The sequence below is a fragment of the Astyanax mexicanus genome, chromosome 21, assembly GCF_023375975.1.
Source record: "Astyanax mexicanus isolate ESR-SI-001 chromosome 21, AstMex3_surface, whole genome shotgun sequence".
NCBI lineage: Eukaryota > Metazoa > Chordata > Actinopteri > Characiformes > Acestrorhamphidae > Astyanax > Astyanax mexicanus.
The window spans coordinates 30,636,669-30,662,371 of record NC_064428.1 but is presented as its reverse complement, the minus strand read 5'-3'; the positions used below and the strand labels follow the sequence as shown (position 1 = coordinate 30,662,371).

The 25,703-nt window shown below is 40.8% G+C and overlaps 2 protein-coding genes and 2 non-coding genes across 4 annotated transcripts in view; 3 read left to right on the top strand and 1 right to left on the bottom strand.

Annotated features, from left to right (window-relative positions):
- Positions 1-14,354, bottom strand: part of zgc:172122 (Ig1_MRC-OX-2_like and Ig domain-containing protein) — a 29,197-nt gene extending 14,843 nt beyond the window's left edge. The window contains exons 1-5 of the mRNA XM_007246671.4: positions 14,182-14,354; positions 9,013-9,105; positions 8,616-8,685; positions 7,062-7,382; positions 4,277-4,606 (exon numbers count right to left, since the gene is read on the bottom strand). Coding sequence (XP_007246733.3) covers positions 4,277-4,606; positions 7,062-7,382; positions 8,616-8,679 — 715 coding nt within the window. The 5' untranslated portion in view covers positions 8,680-8,685; positions 9,013-9,105; positions 14,182-14,354. The remainder of the gene's footprint in view (positions 1-4,276; positions 4,607-7,061; positions 7,383-8,615; positions 8,686-9,012; positions 9,106-14,181) is intronic.
- A 1,838-nt stretch (positions 14,355-16,192) lies between these two features.
- Positions 16,193-25,221, top strand: tpt1 (tumor protein, translationally-controlled 1). The gene is made up of 6 exons (XM_007246674.4): positions 16,193-16,334; positions 17,127-17,200; positions 21,617-21,804; positions 22,839-22,944; positions 23,442-23,558; positions 24,689-25,221. The coding sequence occupies exons 1-6, from the start codon at positions 16,307-16,309 to the stop codon at positions 24,689-24,691; spliced, it is 516 nt and encodes a 171-aa protein (XP_007246736.1). The 5' UTR covers positions 16,193-16,306; the 3' UTR covers positions 24,692-25,221.
- On the top strand, positions 22,614-22,748 carry LOC125786173 (small nucleolar RNA SNORA31). Its single transcript, XR_007428305.1, has one exon. It is a non-coding gene; the product is annotated as a small nucleolar RNA SNORA31 (small nucleolar RNA).
- On the top strand, positions 24,108-24,243 carry LOC125786172 (small nucleolar RNA SNORA31). The gene has a single exon (XR_007428304.1). It is a non-coding gene; the product is annotated as a small nucleolar RNA SNORA31 (small nucleolar RNA).
- Positions 25,222-25,703: the final 482 nt, after the last annotated feature.

Sequence of the window (25,703 nt, the reverse complement as noted above, 5' to 3'; positions counted from 1 at the left end):
GTTCCAAATGGGCATTGATGGGCTCTGGGTGGATGGGATATGAGTTGTTATTGGGTTCCATTGGGACAGTCCATCCTAATCCAACATGGGTACCATCTAGACCCCATGTGCAGTGTACCACCTAGATGGGGACCATATTTAGCCCCTCCTGGTCCCTTTATTGACCCTGATGAGGCCAATCTGGAACTTGGGGCTTCTAATAAGGTAACAATAACACATATTTTAACCACCAATTGAACCCTTTTAACTATAATTACGAAAGATCCACCATTTTTCTCTTTTCCAGTCACTGTCTGAGTTCACTGAGTTTAATATTTACCCAGCCTCTGGTAAATACTCTGTCTTTGTCTATCAAGCCTTTTTGTTTTACCTCCGTGTCCTGTCCCAAATTCCCATTTGTTTTTGTTTAGTTTCCTGTGTTGCCATGTGAGTCCCGGCCATGTGCATTTGTTATTGTATCTATGCTCCTCCCAGCTCCACCCATTGGTCCTGTGTCTTGTCTGTGACTCCTTCAAGTGAATCAAAAATATCCAAAGAAAAGCTTTTTTTTTTATTTTGGAGCATTTCTATTGGTACATTGTTCATGAACTGTTGATGCATTGGCCATTTTTCCAAAGTGCTTAATGGTTCTGAGCATGGAGGGTAATCGGTCTGTTGGCTGGGCCCAGTTTTCCCTTCTTAGTTAGTTAACTGGACTTGGGGCCACAAGCTTAAAGACTCAGGGGTCTGCCTATTGGCTAGGGTTATGCTAACTCTGTATTGTGCTAAAGCTGAGTTGTGCTACCAACATGTGAAAGCAACAGTTAGCGACGCTGAAGAAGGCTGGTTGCCGCCGTGCTGACATCAGGACAACAATGTTGAAAGAGCCTGGCCACCAGTATGCTAACATCATGATAGCCATGTTGAATGAGCCTGTTCCTAGCATGCTAACATTCTGATAGTCATGTTGGATGAGCCTGGTCACCAGTATGCTAACATCATGATAGCCATGTTGGATGAGCCAGGTTCCCAGCATGCTAACATAATGATGCCAATTTTGGATGAACCTGGTCACCAGTATGTTAAACATCTTGATAGCCATGTTGGATGAGCCTGGTCACCAGCATGCTAACATCATGATAGCCATGTTGGATGAGCCTGGTCACCAGCATGCTAACATCATGATAGTCATGTTGCAAGAGCCTGGTCCCCAGCATGCTAACATCATGATAGTCATGTTGGATGAGTCTGGTCCCCAGCATGCTAACATAATGATGCCAATGTTGGATGAGCCTGGTCTCCAGTATGTTAAACATCATGATAGCCATGTTGGATGAGCCTGGTCACCAGCATGCTAGCGCTATGTTAGCAAGGTTTGACAAGTTTCCAGATCTGATAAGTCTCAGTAGTTGTAACACCTCCCTCATTTGGTCTCTTGTGCTCCTGCCCCTCTGTTTACCTGTCATGTTTCCCAGCCATGTGCTATTGTTGTATTTAGTATCTGTCTCCACCCTAGCTCCGCCCCAGCCCTGCCCTATAGCATTAGTGTTCTCACCTGTGTCCTGTCTGTAACCCTGCCCCCTCGTCATCCAAGCCCAGGTGTTTCTCACTCTCCTCTTGTATTTAAGCCCCTCTGTTTGAATGTTCAGTGTCAAGTCTTTTGTATCTTTTGTATCCTTGCTGTCCGTATGTATCCTAGTCTTAGTTTAGTAGTCTAAGTTTTTTGCGTTACCCGTGTTTTGTTTACTGTTTTATTTTATCTTGTTTGTTTAAATAAAATATATTTGCACTTACGTCCATCCCTTCCACTTGCATAACATAAGACTCGACCTAAAATGGACGTAGCAAAGTGGCAGGCTACGAGGAGGGCGGACCTCGAATATCTCCGGTTCCTTGCCGAGCAAATTCGGGGAGATGAACCACTCCCGGCGCCTCTCCTCGGCTTGGAGCTCGTCAGCTCAGCTCCAGCTAAGCTAGCTAGCCTGCTAGCTCCACCGCGCTCTCCAGCCTGCTAGCTCCACCGCGCTCTCCAGCCCGGCCGGCTTCCAGCTCTCCAGCCCAGCCGACTCTCAGATCTCAAGCCCGGCCGGCTCCCAGCTCTCAAGCCCTGCCGGCTCCAAGCTCTACAGCCCTGCCGGATTCCTGGTTTTCGACTCCTGCTCCAGAAGCAAGCTCTGGTCCGGTTTCCACAGCCTCGCCCACTGCTGAATCTGCGCCTCCAGTCCGGATCTTGGCGGCAGCCGGACTCTCAGTTCCCGCTGAAGCGGCTTCTTTGCCAGCGGTGCCAGCCGCTTCCAAACCCGCGGTGGCAGCCGCCTCACGCCAGCAGGACCCACAGCCCCTGTATCAGCGCTGCCCGCGGCTCCGGCCGCCTCTGACCCTGTGCCCGCGGCTCCGGCCGCCTCTGACCCTGTGCCCGCGGCTCCGGCCGCCTCTGACCCTGTGCCCGCGGCTCCGGCCGCCTCTGACCCTATGCCCGCGGCTCCGGCCTCCTCTGACTCTGTGCCCGCGGCTCCGGCTGCCTCTGACCCTGTGCCCGCAGCTCCGGCCTGCTCAAGCTGCACCCGTCGCGCCTGCTCAAGCTGCACCCGTCGCGCCTGCTCAAACTGCACCCGCCGCGCCTGCTCCAGCAGCACCCGCCGCCCCAGCTCAAGCACCAGCAGCTCCCGCTGCTACAGCCTCAGCTCCAGCACCAGCAGCTCCCGCTGCTACAGCTTCAGCTTAAGCACCAGCAGCTCCCGCTGCTACAGCCTCAGCTCCAGCACCAGCAGCTCCCGCTGCTACAGCCTCAGCTCCAGCACCAGCAGCTCCCGCTGCTACAGCCTCAGCTCCAGCACCAGCAGCTCCTGCTGCTACAGCCTCAGCTCCAGCACCAGCAGCTCCCGCTGCTACAGCCTCAGCTCCAGCACCAGCAGCTCCCACTGCTACAGCCTCAGCTCCAGCACCAGCAGCTCCCGCTGCTACAGCCTCAGCTCCAGCACCAGCAGTGCCTGCCACCCATGTGGTACCCACTGCTCCTGACCCTGTGCCTGCTCCTAGAACTTTGTATGCCCCCAGGCCTGCTCCTAGGCCCCCGGACTGTACCCCTAGCACTGTGCCCAGGCTGGCTCCCCTGACTTTGCCACAGACATTTCCTTGGACATTTGCCAGTCCTGGGCACCCTCCTGTGTATCTGGTCCCTGTGTCTCTCCCTGTTTTGGTCCCTGTCTCAGTTTGTGTCCCTGTACCCATCTCAGTCTCTGTTTCTGTTCCTGTCCCCGTCACCATGTTCGTGTCTGTCCCTGTCAATGTATTTGTCCCAGTTCCCCTGTCCAGTCTTTTGTCCAGTCCGTGCCCCATGTCCAGTCTAGGTCCCCTGTCCAGTCCCAGTCTCTGTTCCCTGTCCAGTCTCTGTCTCCTGTCCAGTCCCCGGTCAGTCCCTGTGTCCAGTCCCCTGTTCAGTCATGTGTCCTGTCCCCATCCCAGTCTGCATTCCAGTCTCCGTCCCATGTCAAGTTCCCTGCCCGGTCTCCGTCTCCGGTCCAGTTTCCATTCCCTGTCCAGTCCTCTGTCCAGTCTCCGTTCGTGTCCCTTGTCCAGTCCCTGTTCCCTCTCTCTCTGCGCCTCTGGTAGTGGTGCCGTTGAGGGGGGGTAATGTAACACCTTAGCCCATGTCAGTCTTCTGTTTCTCCCTCATTTGGTCTCTTGTGCTCCTGCCCCTCTGTTTACCTGTCATGTTTCCCAGCCATGTGCTATTGTTGTATTTAGTATCTGTCTCCACCCTAGCTCCGCCCCAGCCCTGCCCTATAGCATTAGTGTTCTCACCTGTGTCCTGTCTGTAACCCCGCCCCCTCGTCATCCAAGCCCAGGTGTTTCTCACTCTCCTCTTGTATTTAAGCCCCTCTGTTTGAATGTTCAGTGTCGAGTCTTTTGTATCTTTTGTATCTTTGCATCCTTGCTGTCCGTATGTATCCTAGTCTTAGTTTAGTAGTCTGTGTTTCTTAGTTTTTGTTCTAGTTTGATATTCTCCTTGCCTTGTTTTTTTTGTAAGTTTTTTGCGTTACCCGTGTTTTGTTTACTGTTTTATTTTATCTTGTTTGTTTAAATAAAATATATTTGCACTTACGTCCATCCCTTCCACTTGCGTAACAGTAGTAAGCAGTCAGTGGAAGGCTGGTAGCAATATTGGATGAGCCCACTCACCAGCATACTACAGCTGCATTAGTGAAGTGGGAAAAGTCAGGACACCAGCATGCTAACACTGCAGTAGTGATGTATTATTTCACATATATTCATTATCATCATGCTCAGTACATACCGTAAACAGCGAGGCATGCTGTCATGCTCTTGGAGCCCAGCGGGTACGTGTGGAAGTCGCAGGTATAGCACCCTTCGTCCTCTGTATGAACAGGGTTTATGGTCAGCTGGCTGTGCCCCAGTGACCGGCTCAGCTTGACTCGGTCCTGAAACACCGTCTCCACTGTAACGCTGCCCTGTTTGGTGTAGGAAGCCACGGTGACTGTGTCGCCCTGCTCTGCTGTTTTCCTCCACAGGACCTGCTGGACTTTTTCCGTAAGGCCGTACGAACACGAGAGGGTCACCGGTTTTCCCTGGACGGCTGTTTTGTTGCCCACAGATTCCACCCTTGCTAAAAAAGGAAGCAAGAAAACAATTAGTTATTGAATTAGACTGGACATGTATGGTCTGCAGATTTAACCCTTAGACATCCTTAATTGTTTTGCCTGCTCAAAGCAATATTATGGAGCTTTTTTCGTACCATAACATAGTAACTTTAAAATAATTGCAGTGCTTCACTGACTTGTAATTGGAAGAATCGCTTATCTACAATTCCCAATCTCTGGTGAAGTGGTAACTGTGCTCAAGAGAATTGTGTAACATTGCATAATCTATTTGTATATGTATTAGTATATGTATTAGTATCAATACACTAAGTATTAGTGCTAAATTCTGAAATATTACTCAGTCCAGACGATTCTTTCACTACTGATGCTGATTTTGTATCTTTCAGCTTGTCCAGAAATGCATGTGTACAGTATGTACTTTAGTGGTGAAAAAGGAAGAAATACCAATTCTTGCATGATTCTTAAACTCCAAGTTACTTAGTTTATTACCATTTCTTTAAAAATTCTTGGGCTATTTCAGTAGTTATACCCTTTAAAATGAAATTAAATGGGAAAAAAAGTTTTTTTTGACAATGCTACAGAGAAAATATTACTTTTGGTGCCATAAAGATCCAGAACCGCAAAACATGTATGAGTGTAAAAATCCTTTAAATTGCTAAAGAACCTAATGTAACAAAACAAGTTTTTTCTATGGCATCTATGGCATGGTATTTTATCCACTTCGCAAATAATAAACTCTGAATAGAATTAATCTAACTTTACTGTATCAACTGAGAGGTCTTCAATATAACTTCAATATATCTGCTGTCTCTTTGTTGTGTCATTAATCACCACAGACACATATCCTAACACATGGTCAACAAGTGTGAACAAATGCCATCTGTAAAAGCTGTTTTATGCTAAAAAAAAAAAGCCATACGTCAACACAATCAAAAAAAAAAACTTATTACAATGAACTGAAGTAAAATCAAAAACTACTCTATTGTGAGATTAATCACATTTTTATTTTTTTTAAATGAGAATTAGCTCAGAAAAGACTGCAGGAGTGATTTTAAGTACAGAATCAGTTAAAAGCAACCTATTTTTATTGCAGTTTCACCTGAGGGCCCGAAGATCACCAGCATCCAATCTGCCTGGCCATCCACCTTGTCCTTTTGACCCAGGAATTTTCCTAGGTTTGCTGAAACTTTGGTAACACTTTACATGGATGGTCCATTTGATGGCCTCGTTGATGCTCAACTGACTTTCAACTAACATTCAACTGAATGTCTATTAACTGCAACTTAACCTTATGTTAAATGTAAATTATTACAAATAGAACATAACCCTACACCTAACCATAACATTAACCATTAATCAACCCTAAAATCTAACCCTACACCTGACCCTAACCTTAACCCTTAATCAACCCTAAAATCTAACCCTACACCTGACCCTAACCTTAACCCTTAATCAACCCTAAAATCAAACCCTACACCTAACCCTAACCTTAACCCATAATCAACTACAAAATCTAACCCTACACCTAACCCTAACCTTAACCCTTAATCAACCCTAAAATCTAACCCTACACCTGACCCTAACCTTAACCCTTAATCAACCCTAAAATCTAACCCTACACCTAACCCTAACCTTAACCCTTAATCAACCCTAAAATCTAACCCTACACCTGACCCTAACCTTAACCCTTAATCTACCCTAAAATCTAACCCTACACCTAACCCTAACCTTAACCCTTAATCAACCCTAAAATCTAACCCTACACCTGACCCTAACCTTAACCCTTAATCTACCCTAAAATCTAACCCTACACCTGACCCTAACCTTAACCCTTAATCTACCCTAAAATCAAACCCTACACCTAACCATAACCTTAACCCATAATCAAGTCTAAAATCTAACCCTACATCTAACCCTAAACCCTAACCATTAATCAACCCTAATATCTTACCCTACACTAACCCTAACCCTAACCTAAACTTTAAATCTAACTCTGAACCCAGTGCTAAAATATTTAGATTGGAGTTTGGGTTGGAGTTGGATGTTTGGTTACATTCAATAAAGAATCATTTACTTTCACTTTTCAGTTTAACTGCAATTAATAGACATGCAGTTAAATGTTAGTTGAATGTCAGTTGAGCATCATCAAATGGACCATCCAAGTAAAGTATTACTTTGCAATTTTAATGCAGTTTTCTACAGATTTGTGACACTCCAGCCATATTTGCTTCTGAGAGAATCCTTAAATCTCTCCAATTTTTTTTTTGTATACCCACCTATTGAGTTAGTTGCAAATTGTTCTTATTAAATCTGTTTTCTAAATGAGTTAATGTTCAATTAGGTCTATGACATTTGCAAATCATTGCGTTCAGGTTATATTTACATTTATTTATATATTTCACCCAACATTTTAGAAACTATGTTGGAAAAGCACATACTGTTTCTATCACATCACCTTACCCGTCACGGAGAGGCAGGTCTTTCCTTGCTGCTGCCCCGTAGGGTACACGTCAAACACACATGTGTAGCAGCCCTCGTCCCCGGCCTTGACCTTCTCGAGGGCGATGGCACTGGTGTGAGCTCGCTGCTTGGCCAGCTCAACTCCATCATGACTGATGAGGTCTCCAGGTCTCTGAGGCTGGTAGTGGAGGATGGTCTTGTTCCGGACGTCCAGCCAGCGGACCTGTTTGAGGACCTCCCCGTCTTCTGTCGTCACATTGCAGCCCAGCATGAAGGGGAGCCCCAGTGCCGCATGCTGCTGGGCCGGGGCGGTGACCTTTGCTAGGGCAGGTCAAACAAAACAAATAAGCCAATGAGGTAAAAATGCACATTTAGTATGCAAAAAACTAATGTGAACTAATAAGAACTTTTTTTCACACATCCAAATTTAAGATAACATTCTACTGAATATATAAACTTCCACTCAATATTTAAATTCCTACTCAAGATCTAAATCTTTCAACTTCTAAAAGAATATAAAAAATATAAACCAATACACAAAATCTTCTCACTATACATTTCTACTCAAAATATACATTTCAACTTAAAATTCCACTCAGTATCTATACTTCTACACAAGACCTAAACTTTCACTCAAGATGTAAATTTCTACTCAATATCTAAACTTCTACTCTATATCTATATTTCTAACCAATATCTAAACTTCTACTCAATATCCAAACTTCTATTCAGTATCGTAACTTCTACTCAAGACCTAAAGTTTTATTCAAATCTACACCAAGACCTAAATTTCTACTCAATATCTAAACTTTTACTCAAGATCTAAACTTCTTCTCAAATCTACTCAAGATCTGAACTTTCACTCAAGATCTAAAATTCTACACAAATCCCAAAGTCTAAACTACTACTCAATTCTTCTCAAAGTCTAAACTACTACTCAAGATCTAAAATTCTACACAAATCTCAAAAGTCTAAACTACTACTCAATTCTTCTCAAAGTCTAAACTACTACTCAAGATCTAAAATTCTACTCAAATCTCAAAGTCTAAACTACTACTCAAGATCTAAAATTCTACTCAATTCTTCTCAAAGTCTAAACTACTACTCAAGATCTAAACTTTGTCTCAAATCTACTCAGGATCTGAAATTTAACTCAAGATCTAAATGTCTACTCAAATTTAATCAAGATCTGAACTTTTACTCAAATCTTCTCAAAGTCTAAACTACTACTCAAGATCTAAACTTCTACTCAAATCTACTTAAGATGTGAACTTTTACTAAAGATCTAAACTTCTACTCAAGATCTAAACTTCTACTCAAGATCTAAACTGTTACTCTAAATATATATTTCCACTCAATATATATACTCCCACGCAATACTGTATCTATACTTCTACACAATATCTATACTTTTAATTAATGCCTACATTTCTACTCTAAGTCTATATTACACTCAAGGTCTAAACTTCAACTTAATATCAATATTTCTACTCATGATCTAAACTTCTATTTATCCATAGTGTTTAGTAATAATGGAGCGGAATTAGGCTTTACCGTGCAGTGGAGCGAGCAGTACCACAGCCAACCACAGGCATAGAGGTGGAGCACACCTACTCATCTTAACCTGCAACAAACAGTTAACAGTTAAAACAGTAGTCATTAAAAAAGGCCACAGTATCACATTAGATGATACAAATAATGATAAGTGATGTGTTTTTTCCCCCAGATCTGTAATTACTATAGTGCACTTCAGGGCTTCACTAAACCAATGGATCTGAAAAGTGTGTAATTACTGTAGATTACTCCAGGTGTTGACTCATTTGGTGGGTATGAAGGGTGTGCGTGCGGTGGTACACTCAAGACAACATAATGAGTACATATGAGGAAACTGGGAGAAGACAGAGTAAGCCTTCACAGACATCATGGATTACGTAAGAGCCTAGACACTTACTGAACCCCCGAACCAAGGCTTCTACTGTTGGAGTTTCACTCAGTGCCCACACTCATCTTAGTCAACAGCCATCGCTTACAGATAGTCAGCAATCTGTGGGGCAAAAGCACCAAAATTATTATTAGTATAATGCACAAACAGGGTCATAGTTGGTTTAAAGGTTTAAATAAAGCAGTTCAGGCCTGGCAGTGGGTCACAGGATGGGATAGTCCATTTCTGGAGTTGAGCAGGTTTTTACCCTTCCTTAATCCACAGTTTCACATATCTACAGGTAATATGTCATAGAAGGCATTAAGAATTTACATCAACCTTCAATGCAGGAGACCCTATACAGGGTCCCGTTTGTGGCAGGTCCAGTAATGGAGCATTACTCAACCTCCTGGTGTTGGGTTGGAGGTTGGATAAGGGTCTCCACTAGTGGATCCACCACGTTAAGACAGAACCACTACTTATTGATAGTCATTTCATGATCTCTTTATGTTCAGCGTCCTTAGAGACAATACTTACAGTATTGACAATATTGAAGATATGAAGAAAAAACATGTTTTCATATCACAATACACCAGTGAACATACACAATAAAGTCAACTAAAACATATCCAGCTGTCTGTATGATCGAATAACTTCACCTATAATTAATAATGACTCACTGTTATTCTAAAGCTAAGGGGAAAAAAGGCTGAACAATGCCAGCTTATCGAGTTTCCCGGAGGAAACTAAAGGGTGGATTAGTCAGAAAGTCTGAATTTCCAGGTTTTCAAAAGTGACCGGGTGACATTGATGATAAACAGTCCTCTACAGAAGGTCAGTTAGCCCATATAGCAATCAAAGAGATGAGCATGATGATAGTCACCCATGCACCCATGTCACCAGAGCATCTAAGGGTTCTGCAGTATTCATAAAAGAAACTCCACCTCGTAAAACGTCAGTGGATTAAAACTAATGTGGTTGGTGATATTTTTATCGTACTATGATCAGTTTTAATATGGGAATTGGGAAAGTGTAACTGGGACATTCTTGAGCTTGTTTGGTGAACAAAAATAGACACACAAATTATCTGTTACTGTAGTACTGAATATGTTCACTTCGCTAAAAATGTTCAAATAAAATTAAGTATAAAACAAAAAAAATTACAAGGCCAATTATCCAACCCACACACTAGGACTACCTCTATCACTAGTGATGCCCCAACAACAGGAGGGTAGCATCACAGCACACTCAGAGGAAAACGAAGCGACTCGGTTCTGATACATCAGCTCACAGACGCCTTGTGATGATCAACATCACCAGTGATGATTGGAAAGAGCACCATCTACCCACCCAAAGAGAGCCAATTGGCCAATTATGGCCTCCCTATGCTCTGGCAGCTGATGTCAAGCTGCATGACTGGGATTCGAACCAGCAATCTCCCTATCATAGTGGCTGCGCTTTAGACCACTGGCTCACTCGGAGACAATTCACCCTACTTTTACAAGCATATCGTGGATGTTGTGATGATTAAATGCATATTTAATTACAGAGAGCGTAATTAGTCCTTTTTAATTAGAAGTTTGGAGCACATTTTGAATAGATATTGTGAAATTAATAACTAATTTTATCTGTAGAAGGCGTTATTAAGATGATCATTTCAGTGGTTCAGATTTTTGCTCTAAACTCAGAACCACTGATCTAAATATGCAGATATTTATAATATTGGTCATGTCTGATGGTGATTCCTTCAAGTTACTTTCTGGAAAGAACCAAATACACATACATTAGATTATCATAATATAAAAAATAACAGTGAGCGTAATGAATGTCTTTAAGAGTACTGGGCCTTACTGGTGCAGAGAAAATTGCCAGTGTTAAAACAAACGCTATTAGTGTTAAATTAGCATCCACAGTGTTAATTTAACACAGTTTATGGGGCAGTTTTACCCACACAGGGATTAATCCTAGTCTTGGACTACACAACATGTTTGATAGAGATTTTCCACTGAAAGCAAACATAGTCTAATACTAGTCTTAATCCTTGCCACGGAAACTGACCCTGATGATTTACTATAAGAGAAAGCTGAGGTTACGGGCACATGTCTGAGTAATCAGCACCTCCCCACCCTACTGTGCTTTCTTAGGGGTTTTAGTAAAAGTGCCCTCAGAACAAAACGCCTCGTCATCAGAAAGCACCAGCACCCTGCAGTGCCCCGCTACCTTTCCAGCTTCTGTAGAATAATCTGGAATACATTTATACCCTCCTTTTTTTGATGTCTAGACTACACAATGCTACACACTGAAGCCCACCAGCAGAACAGCTCACTATGAAGCTCTACCACTTTAACTCAACACTTATTCACTGTCTAATAAACACAACAACAATAAAAATACGAAAACTACCATCTACAATAATTTTATATAATATTAAAATTACAATATGAAATCAAAAACTTTAAAATCAAAAACTAAAACACTTAAAAAGCAATGGCCAACAATAAGCACCAGTACATTTAAATTAATTAAAATATTTATAATTATAGAAATAATAGGAATAATAATATAAAAATGAAGGGACAAAATAATTTAGAATATATATATAAATATTAACAATAATGATAGCAGTAATAAAAATAACAGAAATAACAGAAATAATACAAAAAATGAGTGATGGAAAACTAACTTCTACTTCTAATAATACTAATAAAAAATAATATAAAAAAATACTACTACTAGAACTAATAATAATGATAGGTATAGGCAAAGAAATATAAAAAACATTGGAATCTATGACTAATACAACTAATAATAAATAACAATGATAATAACAATAAAAATCGAATAGGGATAAACTTGGAAAAACAAAATCCTAAGCTTAAAAACTTTAAATTTAAATTTAAAAGGTTAAATACTTTGACTAATAATAACAATATAGAAATATTTTAAAAATTGAGGGGGGGGGAAAGTAACTAACAAACCCAACAATTTTAAAACATTGATTACTCCTTTTACTACTACTTTTAATAATAATAATAATAAGAAGAAGAAGAAGAAGAAGAAGAAGAAGGAGAAGAAGAAGAAGGACAGCTATAACTGGTAACAGCTATAACATTTTCTTTTGGTTATTATTTTTTGGGTGAATCACAGTCATTTACTAAAGATAGAAGAGAAATCACTGCTTTTGGCTGGGTGTAAATACAGCAGCTCAGTGTAACGGTAGCTTTTAAAACCACCACTGTTTAACCTCAAGTCTCCAGCACTGCCAGGAACTCAGCTCTGAGTGGTCTGCTGAGGGCACACTGTGAGGGCGCTGTGTGGAAATGCCACAGGGCAGCCACACGCCCTTCACAGAGCTTATATAAAGAGCAGGTCTGGCTTTGTACCAGCCGCTTCCCAGTGGGAAATGAAACAGCTGGCTTTAGTTCTCTGTGTCACAGCCAGGGTAAACCACAGAACCCTCAGGAGAAGCGGGATCACAAGCTAGCAAATCATCCTCTGTTTAAAAAATGTGGGGCATGAATCTGTTTCCCTCCGCTGCTAAAAATTCACTCGCTGGTCTGCTTTGGGGTCTCGGACGAAAGACCCTCTCTGACCGCTGCTGGGCTTACTGGAACAGAATGACTACTGGAAAAAGGCATGGGGCTGCGCAATGAGAACAGTTACCATACTTCAAAGTTAGCTTTATGGCTGGTAATAACCTTTCAACACTGCACTGCACCCCAATTACAAGTGCATACTCTCACTGTCGGAGAAAAACTTTGTAGTTTACAAGAGAAGGAAAAACCTATTTAACGTTCAGCTTTTTAGTCCATGTAGCTTCATCATCAAAGCATAGTTACACCCAGAAGGAAGTGCCACATTGCAGTTATATTGAAAAGATAAAGATAAAAGATCCCAGGAACATTAAATTATTTAAAAAAATGACTGATATGGGTAATATCATATTTATTTAGTCACACATTTAGTAACACAAGACACCGGATATCTCGGCATTATAGAGATGCAGAAGTTTATAATGCTGTCTTGCAATACTCCATCTATTCTATGCATTTCAAATATTCTTACACAGTTCCTGCTAATTTTGCAGTAGAAGTGTTGAGAGTGCATCCAATAGATAGAACATCCCACACATTGTCAATCAGGGATAGGTCTGTCGATGCGGCTAGGCATGGCATAGTATCTTCAAGAGCCTTTGAGGCAGGCTTTTGCCACCCACAGTAAAGTGTATAATTGAGGGAAAAGTAAAGCATATTACTGTATTTCCCATGACTTTTTCATGTCCCAATTTTAAGCTAAGGAACACTACACTGATCTGTATGATATGCATATAAGGTTTGGTGGACTAAAATGGTTGTGATTTTTATTTGTCTGTTCGGATGAACAATTCTAGACAGACTACGCTGCCCACTGTGGGTGGTAATGCCTTTTATGTACATTATACACGCCTACAAAACTATTCTAATGAATTTACAATGCCTTGCCACAACCACGCTGACCAGTGGACAGCCTCATCTCATGATATTTGGCATGTCAATTCTTTTTGTGGTTTCTGTCTAGTTAACATTTACAACATCGTATAAAATGACCTTTTATTGTGACTAAAAGCAGCATCAACCATTTAAAATAATTTTTTAAAAAGCTATATTAGATATGTAAGACAGGGTAAACCAGTTTTATGCAGGATTTAATTTGTGATATTAATACATTATAGTATTAATCAACTACAGACTTTTTGTAGGGCACAATTTGTTGGGTCACTATGCTAAAAAAGTACATTAACATGTAACTTCGAGGCTTAAGAAAGAAAAGCAGAACTAAACAGAGGCTATAAGACTAAATTAACTCTAAAAAGGCAGTTAGCTACAATTATTATTATTATTATTATTATTATTATTATTATTATTATTATTATTATTATTATTATTACTAATCACTGATGCTAAACCTGATCTCAGTTACTGCTGTTTTCCACTTTTGACAATCAATGAAAATATTTGCAATGAATTAACCAACATAAAAATGCTCCAATTTGTCTTATGGAATGAAATACACAATTTTACCTTCCATTGAAAGTTTTAAAAGTTTTGGCTTATCCTGTAAAAAGTTGCTGTTTTGGAGATAGGACATGCATACTCCAGTTAAACGTGTTACAGTTACAATGGTGTAAAAATGGTGTTAGATTTGTATCATAATACTCACCTTTCAAGAAAGTTTTCATAAAAGGACTTCATCTCAGCTGGTGCAAATTTGCAGTGAAGCTGGTCAACACGCACACCCACAGACACACACTCACAGACACATACTCACACACACACTGAAGGCTTAAGCTCTGTGAGAGGAACAAATATCCTCCCACTTGAAGGAAGCAAGTGGGGCCAGTCCATTCGTGACCAGCCTACTAAATACTGATCTCACACTGCTGCTCCTCTACCACCAACATACTGAGGAGAAAGAGCATGGGGACACCTACTGGTGGTTCATCTGACTGTCTGAAGACTACCGTACTGGGATTTTTATACTTTTTCTGTGAATCACAGTGGTTTACTGTAGATAGAAGATAAATCACTGCTTTTGGCTGGGTATAAATACAGCAGCTCAGTGTCTTAAGGACAGTAGCAAAAGCAGCAAAAGATGTGTGTTTATCGAAAATGTGTTTTGATGTTTTTCACAAAAAATGAGCCAATGCCAATGAGTTTGAGTTAGAAAAAAAATGTTTTGTATCATTTGATGAAAAATGAAAACGGGTCCCACAGACCCGAACACCACACAAAGGTTAAACATCACTAAGTGCAATGCAAAGCATCAGTCCCTGGATTCTAGAGCAGTGGCCCTTTCCTGTTTTAACATGATTGTACACCAGGTCACTAATGTTCACATTACCAGGTCGAAGTGACTCAAATATTTTTTTTCAATCAGATTTGAGTCACTTTCATATGTGGTCCTAAATCAGATATGTATCCGATCCATGGACGTGCAACATGAATGTGAACAGTCAAATCAGAATTTCTGCATGCGCTACATGCTTCTCTCTCGTACCCACACACCTCTTGGTGCAGCTGTGCAGCTATAGCTGCAAAAACAGCAAAAGCAAACCGCCTGGTCTTTTTGCACCTCCTCGACCTGAGCATGAACTTCAGACCAGCTGTTTACTCTCCACTTCAGCAAAAGATGCTCTACATATGAGCTGCTAACTCATCCATTTCACCTTTATAAAGTTACGAGTCTCACAAGTATGATGTTTTTTGTTTTGTTGGTGAAGCAGGAGACGTTTATACATGTATCAGTGTGCACATGTGAGGCGTTTCAGGGACAGATTCGTTCACATTACACACAGATACAGTCCACTTACATTTGTGAATATAAACCCTCACGATAGCCAAATCCGATCTGAACAAAAAAACGGATGTGAGCAATGTGGCTTGTAATGTGAACGGAGCCTAAGAAAGGATCACAGAGAGATGGGTGAGCAAGTTTGGTGTGGAAGAACTTCACTGGCCTCAACCAGTTTCGGATGAATTAGTTTGAAGACTGCGAGCCAAACCTTCTCCTCCAACATAGTTTATGTGGGCCTAATTAATAAGCACATTGGCAAGCAATGTGAAGTGAAGACGTTCAAGGGAGCAGTCAGCATTTCATTGACCAATGTTATTACCATACAAATTAATTGATTCATATGTATATATATTAAATATAAATATAAATGTAACCTAGCCTGTCTGGTACTTTGACATGTTAGACATTTCTAACAACTTTTATCTTACAAAAAATGCTTAATTGCTAATAATACTTGTTTTGATTCCTAGACATTTGATCTCAGGACAGTATCCAAAAAGTACCTCCGATAGAAAGGTTCAATTTTAACCTTAAAATTCAACCTTAAAAATAACTTTTGTGGTAAATTCCTCTCTAAATTTTAAAAGTGGCTTCTTTAGAAAGTCTAACTGAGCATGTGCACAGTGAGTGTAAATACTCTAGCTTGTTTCTAAACGGAGAAAATCAAGGTGTCACATCTGTCCCTGGTCTATCCTACCACACAGTGTAGAAATGTTGCTTTAATTCACAGTATTACAGTATTTATTTATTAATCAGAGGAGAGTTTGTACTCGAGTGCACAGACTGTACTGTGCTGTACTGAGAGGGCGAGGGCGCTGATTGGCCGCGGGCCGCTTGAGGTCGCTCGTGCGCTTTACAAAAAGGAGCTGAGCGCGCATTGACGTCATCTGTTCTGGCAGTGTCTAGAGCTGATCTCGGTCTCTCGGCCTTTCCAGCTGAGTCCGCCGCCAGCGCAGCGCCTGCTCCGAGCCCTCCAACACAATCCATCAAAATGATCATCTACAAGGACATCATCACCGGTGAGAAAGCGCTTATACAGAGTGTAAAGGCTTTAAACTCGTGGATTTGGAGGGTATTTTTGGGTGTCCGGCTCGTTTTTGTGGCTTTTTTGTAGGTTTTTGTGGCGCTGGCGAAAAGAGGCCTAAGTTTTTAGCGCCAGGTTAGCGCAGTGCGGCTAACAGAAGTTAGCTGGAGTTGTGTTTTATTGTATATAGTGTCGTTTTAGTGGGGATTTAATGTGGGGTTTATGTGTTTAAGGCTTTAAAACGGGTTTAGTGGTTGGTATTTTGGTGTTAGGAGTGAGAAATGGGTGAAAAATTGGTTATTTGAGTAAAACGCCGGTTTGTTAACGTTAGCTAGTTAGCCTAGCTAAATTTCAGCTAGCTACCACACCGGCAGATTTTCACCATGTAAAAGTTAAGCAGGCTAACTAGCTAGCTAGTTTAACTTGTGTGGCGCCAATTAGCGAGATGCCACGTACACATTTGTTTTTAAATACCTTTTAACAGTCTGAATCTCTTATTTTCTGCTTTTTCAGTCCATTTAAACTGTGTAATAAATCAGCATATGCTAGCTAGCTATTTAACTAACTCATGAGCTCAGGCCGGCCTGTGCCTGTTGTTAAGGCGGTCTGCTGCTGCTTTTGTCCAGGCCTGAGATCTTTAAAAAGTCAGCTGACCCGAAATGCAGCACCGCCTCAGCCACTGCGCTTCGGGATTCACCAGAGTAATACATATTTAAAGAGAATGTCCTCGAAATCAACTCGTTTTTAATCCCATCTTTACTAAATGTATGTGTACGTTGTTTCACAGGAGACGAGATGTTCTCGGACATCTACAAAATCAAAGAGTCTGAGAATGGAATGATGATCGAAGTCGAGGGAAAGGTAAGACACCTCTATTAGCCTGTGTATTTGATTTATATAAAATTTAAAGAGGAAAATAAAGATATTTATGTACTTAATAGGTAGTTAAGGAACTGTTGGCTGCTTGGTTTTTGGGTTTCTTTGTGAGACGTTGCGCAATCCTATGACTAATTTGTGGTATCCGCCCTCCCTCCCCCTCTCTTTCCCTCCTCCACCCACAGTACACCGGTATGAGTCCGTTACACGCTGTCCAAAAGTTTCTAAGCTTCCTGATGCTAGATTTATTTTCGTTCTACAGTCAATACTTAGACACACACTAACATGGATTTCTAGACTGATGTTGAATGGATTCTGTACAACATATTTTCTGATTGGTCAAGCGATCCAATGTAAAGTTTGTATCCAAAACTTTAGTTTCATGTCTTCTATATATATTTAGATATACACTAATACACCCATTTTTGCAATTTTGAATAGATATTTCTTTGTTAAACTTTAAAGCTTAAAATAATTTTTTAAAATAGCATATCCAGTGTTTTTCATCATATAATATATATATATGCCAGCTAGTATCGATTTAAAATGTTGACCACGTCGGCCAATACCAGTATAATTCCAATCAAAACGCATACCGACCTCATAGTTGAGTACCTGTTTTTTTTTTTGCTTCTGTGAGAAACCTTGAACAACCTTATGGCTGATTTCTTTCCCCCCACCCACAGTACACCAGTATGAGCTCATTACTTTTTGTACCTGATCAGATTCTGAAGCTCCTTCTGAAGTAGTTGCTATATATTTAGATATATGCTAATGTAGATTAGTTTTGTTTTAAAGTGTATCGTTTCTCAAGTCTTTAGAAAGTATACAAAGGTGGAGGACATCTACCAGGCGGTTGTAGAGATGTGACCTAGGGAATGCGATGAATGTTCGTCCCAAGAAGTCCATTCCTGAAAGGGGCCTGGCACAAACAAACTAATATGCTGTGTACTTATTTGATTTTTTTTTTTAATCATATTAAATTATAGTTGTAGTGGCTTTTCACTACGTTTTTAAAGCAGGAACTGGAAAGACCGTTGTAAGATTTGAGAGATGGTGATTTATAATAATTTGGGGCAGAACAGTATATTGTGATTTTTGTCTGTTAAATTCAAAGTGAATGCTGGGTATTTCTGTTCGATTTTCTCTGTAAATTGGACTGTTCTCAGTTTCCGAATCTGTGAACTTCAGTGGTTTTCTTTAAATATGTTCAGTATTTTTTTGCAGTTAGGGTAGCACAGGATGTCTGGCAAGAATGTGAGGATGCTAAATTGCACAAGAATGCATATTGAGAAACAGCCTAGGTGTGAGGTTTCATTAAACATCCTAATTGTTCAGACGCTTACTCTAATGCTTTTAGCTACTTTCAAGTTTCTCACATTGCTGACAGATGTGGGAATGTGCACACACAGCTTGTCTGTATAGAAGTATTTCCAATAGGACGGGACTCTGGCACTGTGCCTAATTCCAGGCATGAGCTAGAGGGGTAGAACCCCCACAGCATTGAGCTTTGGCACAGCAAATCTGATCTCTGGAGTGATTGATGGTGCTTTTATACAACACTTTTGGATGAGTCCAGTTTGGGTGGGGTGGTGATTAACATCCTGATCAACAATGCAGTCAGTCAAACACACAATGAAAACTTTAGTGTATATTACATTGCATTTATATGGTCTGTACTATTTAAGTTAGAAGTATAGTAAAAAGTAAACTCTTGTTCAAGCTCTGAAACAAGCTCTGCCCAGTCATTTGTCTTGTGTTGCCAATATGCTGTTTATGGGGTTACTGCAGGAGTGTGATGTTCTAGACATTGTAATTAGTGCATTCAGCTACTTTTAAGTTCCACCTATTGCTGACAAGGATGTAGAAATGTGCATTCTGCTTGTCTAGTCCCTGTAGAGAGGTATTGCCAGTAGAACAGGACTCTGAAGGATGTGAGCTAAAATCCATTGGGACAATGCCTAATGCCAGGTGTGAGCTGGGTGGGGATATATAGTCCCCTGATCCAATTTTAGACTTGCAGTACTAAATTACTGCTTTGTACTACATGTTTCACAGCCAACTTCAGTTTACATTTTCTCATTGGTTGAGAATTGAGCGTGGAGAGTGTAGAGTTGTTGGATCTTAGCCTGCAGCTACACTGATAAGTTAATGAATATCATTCTCAACAAGCCTGAGCATACCTGATTCCACGTGCTGTAATTAGTTGGACTTTTAAGGACTCCTCAGTCAGTTGATCTTGTGACTTGGGGGGCTTCCTGCCGCCTTGCTTGTATTACTTTCAATGCTCTTAACACATCAGCTTATCAACAAGCCTTTTCAGGAGTGCAGGGGTGTGTTAAAGCAGAGAATATTTTGAAAATGTCAAGGACAGGGAGGGATTGAGCAACACTAGTCTGACTGAAGCCCTTTTAGAACGATTTCTGAAAACTTGCTGGTATTTGGCCTCCAGGACCAGGGCTGATAAATGTTGCATTGGACAAGCCCATAGGCATGCCTATTAATGCTGCTTTGCTACAGTAATACCCCCACCACACAACTCTTGTTGTGAAGGCTTTATGCCAGATATATTGCTGGGAAGGAAGATTTGATTTCATAATCTTCACATACCACATTTTGAGTACCTCTGGTCTAGAGGAATGCAAAGACCTGGTATGCGAGACCACGCCCCAAGTCTTCACTTTTTATAATTACAGCAATAATGAGTTATTCTTACTATAGTAACTCCCAATAGTGTTTTGGTTAAAATTAATTACTGAATAATTGTCTAAGAGGTGCAAGGGGACACCGTCTAGGTGCATCGTAGTTCATTAAATCTGTTTGTGCTTCTGTTGTTAAATTTTCAAAGATGTCAGAGTCTACTGTTTTCTAGAAAAGGGTTAGTTTGCAGATCACAAAAGCGGGCAATGCTGACGCAATAGGTCAATAGGGGGTAAGTTGAGGTTTTATTTAATAATGGGTGGTACAGCTCTGGAAAAAGAGACTTAATATATTTTTTCTTAATTTTATCAAATTGAAAACTTCAAATATAATCAGGGGGAAGATGAATGATGACACACCGTCAGTGTTAATTTTTCTGAAACATATACCGTATTTTTCGGACTATAAGGCGCACTTAAAAACTTTTAATTTTCACAAAAATTGACAGTGCGTCTTATAATACGGTGCGCCTTTTGTATGGATTTTACTCGTCAGGTTGTAAGGAGCAGTAAACACACACTCCGTGCAGCGTTATAGAGAGTTTCAGTGCTATACAGAGTCCAGAGCCGTGCAGCTCCGAGGCTGGAGCAGCAAATAGCATTAGCTAGCTTATTCACTGTTCAGAGATCAGTATTATCTAAATTTTACCCGTCAGGTGTAAGGAGCAGTAAACACACACTCCGTGCAGAGCAGCAATAGCATTAGCTAGATGCTAACCGCTTAGCTAGCTAGCTTTTTCACTGTTCAGAGATCAGTATTTTCTAAATTTAGCACTTTTAATACTGCTGGAGCAGTATTATTAGAGTTAGATGCTAATCGCTAAGCGTTCACCGTTCAGAGGTGAGTTGTCGGCCTGTAAGTCTGTGCTGCTTTGCCTGGCTAGCATTAGCTAGATGCTAAGCGCTAACTCTCTCAGAGGTGAGTTTTATCAGCCTGTAATCTGCTTGTTTACCGTGTTAAAACAAGCTACGGGGGACGAATCGCTAGCTAATATCTCACTGTTTTACCAGAACACGCAGGATTACTCAGTGTAACGCTGTCGTTTAAGTTTGGGTTAACTTTACTAGTTTAGGTGACTAGCTAGCGTGCTAGCGGATAGCTATGCTAACACTGGTGCAGCAAGCCTTAGTGGACATCTGGAAATCTAAGCTTACTGTAAATGAACTGAAGCACGTTACTCACCCAAATAAACAGTTTTCAGGAGAGGAATCTGTGTAGATTAATATCCAGCACTCGTTTGACTTTGAAAGAGCTAACAGTTAGATTTGTATACTGAGACGCTCCACCCGCAAGCGACCACCCCCGGTGGGGGAAGGGAAACATGGCGCCACCCCTGTTCACTTTGATATAGGCACCCTTTCTAGTGTCACTTAACGCGCCTTATAATGCGATGCGCCCTATGTATGGAAAAATAGCAGAAAATAGGCGTTCTTTGCGTCTTCTAATACGGTGCGCCTTATAGTCCGAAAAATACGGTACCTATAAATGGCAAAATCAGAGAAACTGATTCAGAAAGGGAAGCCCCCAGAGCTGTATAGATCCTAAAATAATGTACTGATGTTTCGATGGATTTAAAACCCCACTACCTGTGTTTTAAGTTCCTACCCTTGCCCAAATCAATGCGCCACACAGCAGCTTGGCTTAAATGAGTGATCCATTAAAACCCTTGTATATCCAATGTGATGCATTTTCTGTTTGCAGATGATCAGCAGAGCAGAGGGTGATATCGACGATGCGCTCATTGGTGGCAATGCGTCAGCAGAGGTCCAGGACGAAGGCTGCGACTCTACGACAGTCAGTGGTGTTGACATCGTCCTCAACCACAAACTCACTGAGACCAGCTACGACAAGAAGTCCTACACAGCTTACATCAAGGACTACATGAAGGCGTAAGTGTGTATTTTGTTTAAAACCTTGTTCAGTGAATTATTAGTTACTTTACTTGTTTATGTAAAGACCCTGGAGATGGGTGGGCAGTAGCACCTTTTTAATACTTGATGATGATGGGTTAGCAGATAAAGGGTGTTTCTTTTAAAATCAGACTGAATTTAAAAGGTCTGTTATGTATGTATTATACATGATGAATGATTGCAAATTGTGTGCTTGTTTTAGGTGTCTAAAGATCTGGCCTAATAGATCTGATTATTTAAGACCTTTTGAGGAGTTTTAGGTATACAAACAACTGATTGAACTCATAATTTAATAGCTTTATTTCTAAAGCTGTGGAAAGTTTGCTGTAGAAATACACTAACTTTTTATTAAAATGATAAATCTTGACTGAGTGGCTTTTATTGTGTTATAATGCTGACTAAGTTTGAGCCATGTGAAAGGCACTGTACAGTGTTGCTGCAGTTACTTATTACCGTATTTAGCATTGTGGCTAAATGTGTACCTGCTGTAATTCAGGGCAGACTAATACTTGTCAATAGTCCATAATCCATAAAATCAGCATGTTTTGTCAGCATTAAAGTTTTGTGCTATAGGTGTCCTACATTGCACTATTGTTATGGTAGAAATGGTGTGTGTGTGTGTGTGTGTGTGTGTGTGTGTGTGTGTGTGTGTGTGTGTGTGTGTGTGTGTGTGTGTGTGTGTGTGTGTGTGTGTGTGTGTGTGTGTGTGTGTGTGTGTGTGTGTGTGTGTGTGTGTGTGTGTGTGTGTGTGTGTGTGTGTGTGTGTGTGTGTGGGAATCTTATAATTCTTGCATCTTTTGACAGCCCAGTGTCTTGTGATGTTTAGATGCCTGGGTTTTATTATACAGATGCGAAATTAAAAGTCCCTGCGCTTTCTTCGTGTCCTGTCAGTGACCTAGAAGATTGAATTGGGGACAACAGAACACTTTCTGCTGGTTAAATTCATTGTGTTGAATGATTCTCAATTTTGTATGACTAATATCACTATTCTACATCATTTTCCCTTGTAACAGAGTGAAAGCCAAGCTGCAGGAAACATCTCCTGATCGGGTAGACCCCTTCATGGCTAACGCACCAGCTGAGGTCAAGAAAATCCTAGGAAACATCAAGAACTTCCAGGTATGTTCAGAATGGCTTTGTTTTGCTGTGCAAGGTCTTTGAGTACATATGATGCCAGTTTTGTTGTTAGGAGTCAAGGCCTGTGAAACCAAACTTGCCTTGAGTATGTTTTCTAATAGGCCTTATGGCTGCTTTATGCAGCTGTGTTTATAATCTGCCATAACCACATCATGGGTAGAGCAAAGCTGCAGCATGATGAGGTACCAGTCATTAACAGGAATGACTGTACTTGATCTGCTTGACCTGTTTTCTCAAGCTTTCTTGGTTTAATACAACCCAAATTAGTGCGACAGGCCTCTTGTGGTCAATTACATAATAAACTTGCTGTACATTTAATGACCCAAGTTTTTCTTACCTCTAAACATTTTGTGGCATATGTTTAAAAAAAATAATAATAATAAAAAAAGCCAACCAATGGTAAATCCAATTTCAGCCCTCTTGTATCCCAACCTACTTTGGCTGGATTGGTTTACTGAACTGCGCTGTTTTTTATGTAGTTTTTCACAGGAGAGTCCATGAACCCAGATGGCACTATCGGCCTCCTTGACTTCCGTGAGGATGGTGTGACGCCCTACATGCTCTTCTTCAAAGACGGTCTTGAGATTGAGAAATGCGTAAGTTTTATTTATTTAATTTTTCATACATGCATAGATGAGCCTGAGATGTCTAATTTCTTCTGTAACAAATAAATTAAACTGTGAAGCATTTCTCAAAGGAAAGGGTGCTGACCTTTTGTGGTAATCTCCCATTTAAGTAGATGACAGTTATCACTTTCAATAGAATCTAAGTGTCCTTGTTTACACTAGTCTGTTTCACTCTCCATTACCTCATGTATTGGAACAGTGCAAACCACTGGTAGAGGTAGATTATCCGATCATATCTTCAAGAATCAGTCGATGGGGACAATTTAGGTTGTTAAGTTTGTGAATGTTGAGAGCCCACTCTCAACAGTGTTCAGTTCACAAGTTCTAAAAATCATTGTGTGCTTGTATTTTTTTGGTATTTTGGTTGTAATGTGAGCTAATATTGCTGGATGATTTTTTAAATTAATAGAAATTTTAACTTGTGTCCAGAGCAGCTTGTTTCTCAAGTTCCTCAAGTACACAAGAACGTAGATGTTCTAAGCTGTTCAGATTCCCCCTTTATGCATTTGGACTTGTATATGGCATCCTCTGATAGACCTTTGGCATTTCTTTGTGGCCTCTAGGTTTGCACTTGGATGCGACAGCAATTCTCCTCGTGCTTTCTAGCTGTCTTGTATGTGAGTGTCAGTATCAGATTGAAGAGGGGAGAACAGGCTGTACACATTAACTTGACCGTTGGTCTTAATCAGCCTAGTAGTTCAGAGTGAATGCAGTGGGCGTGGGAAGGGATTTATCAGCTTGCTTAAGTTCTATCTTTCGTTGGGCTTGGTATCACCATCCTTGGATATCCCGAATCGATTTAGTTCTCATTCAGAAAGTAACTTTTGGTTTGAGTCAGTTTTTTGTCTGTAAAATCTGCGATGCTGGATGAGGCTGGCAGCTAATTTTTAAAGATCTATTTTAGCTTTAGTCCTGCTAATGCTGGACTTGACTTGTTTGGGCAATTTTATAACCATTCTGTGTATTGAGTGATTACTTTGGAGCTCAGTCAAATAGTTGGTTACTGTAGTGTTTTATGGAACCCAAAGTGGATTCTCTATAGCATCGCTTAAAAAATGTGACTCTTCTAACTGAAATCTGATCTTGTCTTGTCTCTGCAGTAAATTCCCCTGCTGCATCCTAAAGTGCCTCCCCCCATCAGTGGCCGTCATCAGCCCGGTGGCTGCGAGGGCTTGCGGATTAATTGGATCACCTCATTCCTCCCAACTTCATCAAAACCAGAAGCTCTTTTTAACCCCTCACCCCCCACCCCCCCGCCGAAGAGGATATTGATTTCTTTGATTTCAGTGTCTGTCCATCCAGAAGACTTGAGACTTGCTCTGCTGTGAATCAATGTTTTTGGGGGGGAGAACAGTATTTTAGTGAGCTGAACCATCTTGCGAAGAGCTTGCGTTATTGCGCAGACGCAGCTCACTAGGGTTTTTTGGTTTTCATTATTATTTTTTTAAAATACATTAGCTACCACAATGGTGAAGTCGACTGCCTGGGCCTTGGTTTGCTGTGTGCATGTCAGCTCTCAGACAGCAAGTTGTACAGTTATTTGCCACATGTCCCTTCTCCAATCACAGGATTGAATAGGATTTCTTGGCACTATTTGTGACATAAAAATAAAGTTAAGCTGCTGGCTAAACAACTTTTGTGTGTTGTGTGGTGATATGCTTATGCTCTTATTCTGTGTACACTACACCATTTTCAAGCTTAATTTGAATAAGTCATTATGTAAATGGGGCCTATAGACCCTTTCACAAATAGATAAAACAAGATGTACCAGAGCAGTATGTATGTGTGTGTGTGTAAAAGTGCTGGCCTTGATCTCACCAGCCACCTGGTACAAAGCCTGAGTGTAGGGGAATGGACTAATTTCAGCCTAATTACAGTGTATATGTATACGGGAGGGTATGCACCTTTACTTCAATGTACATGCTTGGTATTAAACAAATTATACAAATCTTGTCTAGGTGCTATATTAAGTTATATTGTAGAAGCCCAAAAAGCAGCAATTTTTACATTTTAATTTTAAAATGTAGACAGTTTACAGAATTATGTTTAGTTAATCCCCTCAAGCTCTTGTCTTATTGCTTGCTATCTTCAGGTTGTTTCATAGATATGTGATTT

Coding starts and splice junctions, on each gene's coding strand:
- tpt1 (XM_007246674.4), top strand. CDS start 16,307: ATGATCATCTACAAGGACATCATCACCG. Junction 17,201..21,616: donor TGATCGAAGTCGAGGGAAAG/GTAAGACACCTC, acceptor TTCTGTTTGCAG/ATGATCAGCAGAGCAGAGGG. Junction 21,805..22,838: donor ATCAAGGACTACATGAAGGC/GTAAGTGTGTAT, acceptor CCCTTGTAACAG/AGTGAAAGCCAAGCTGCAGG.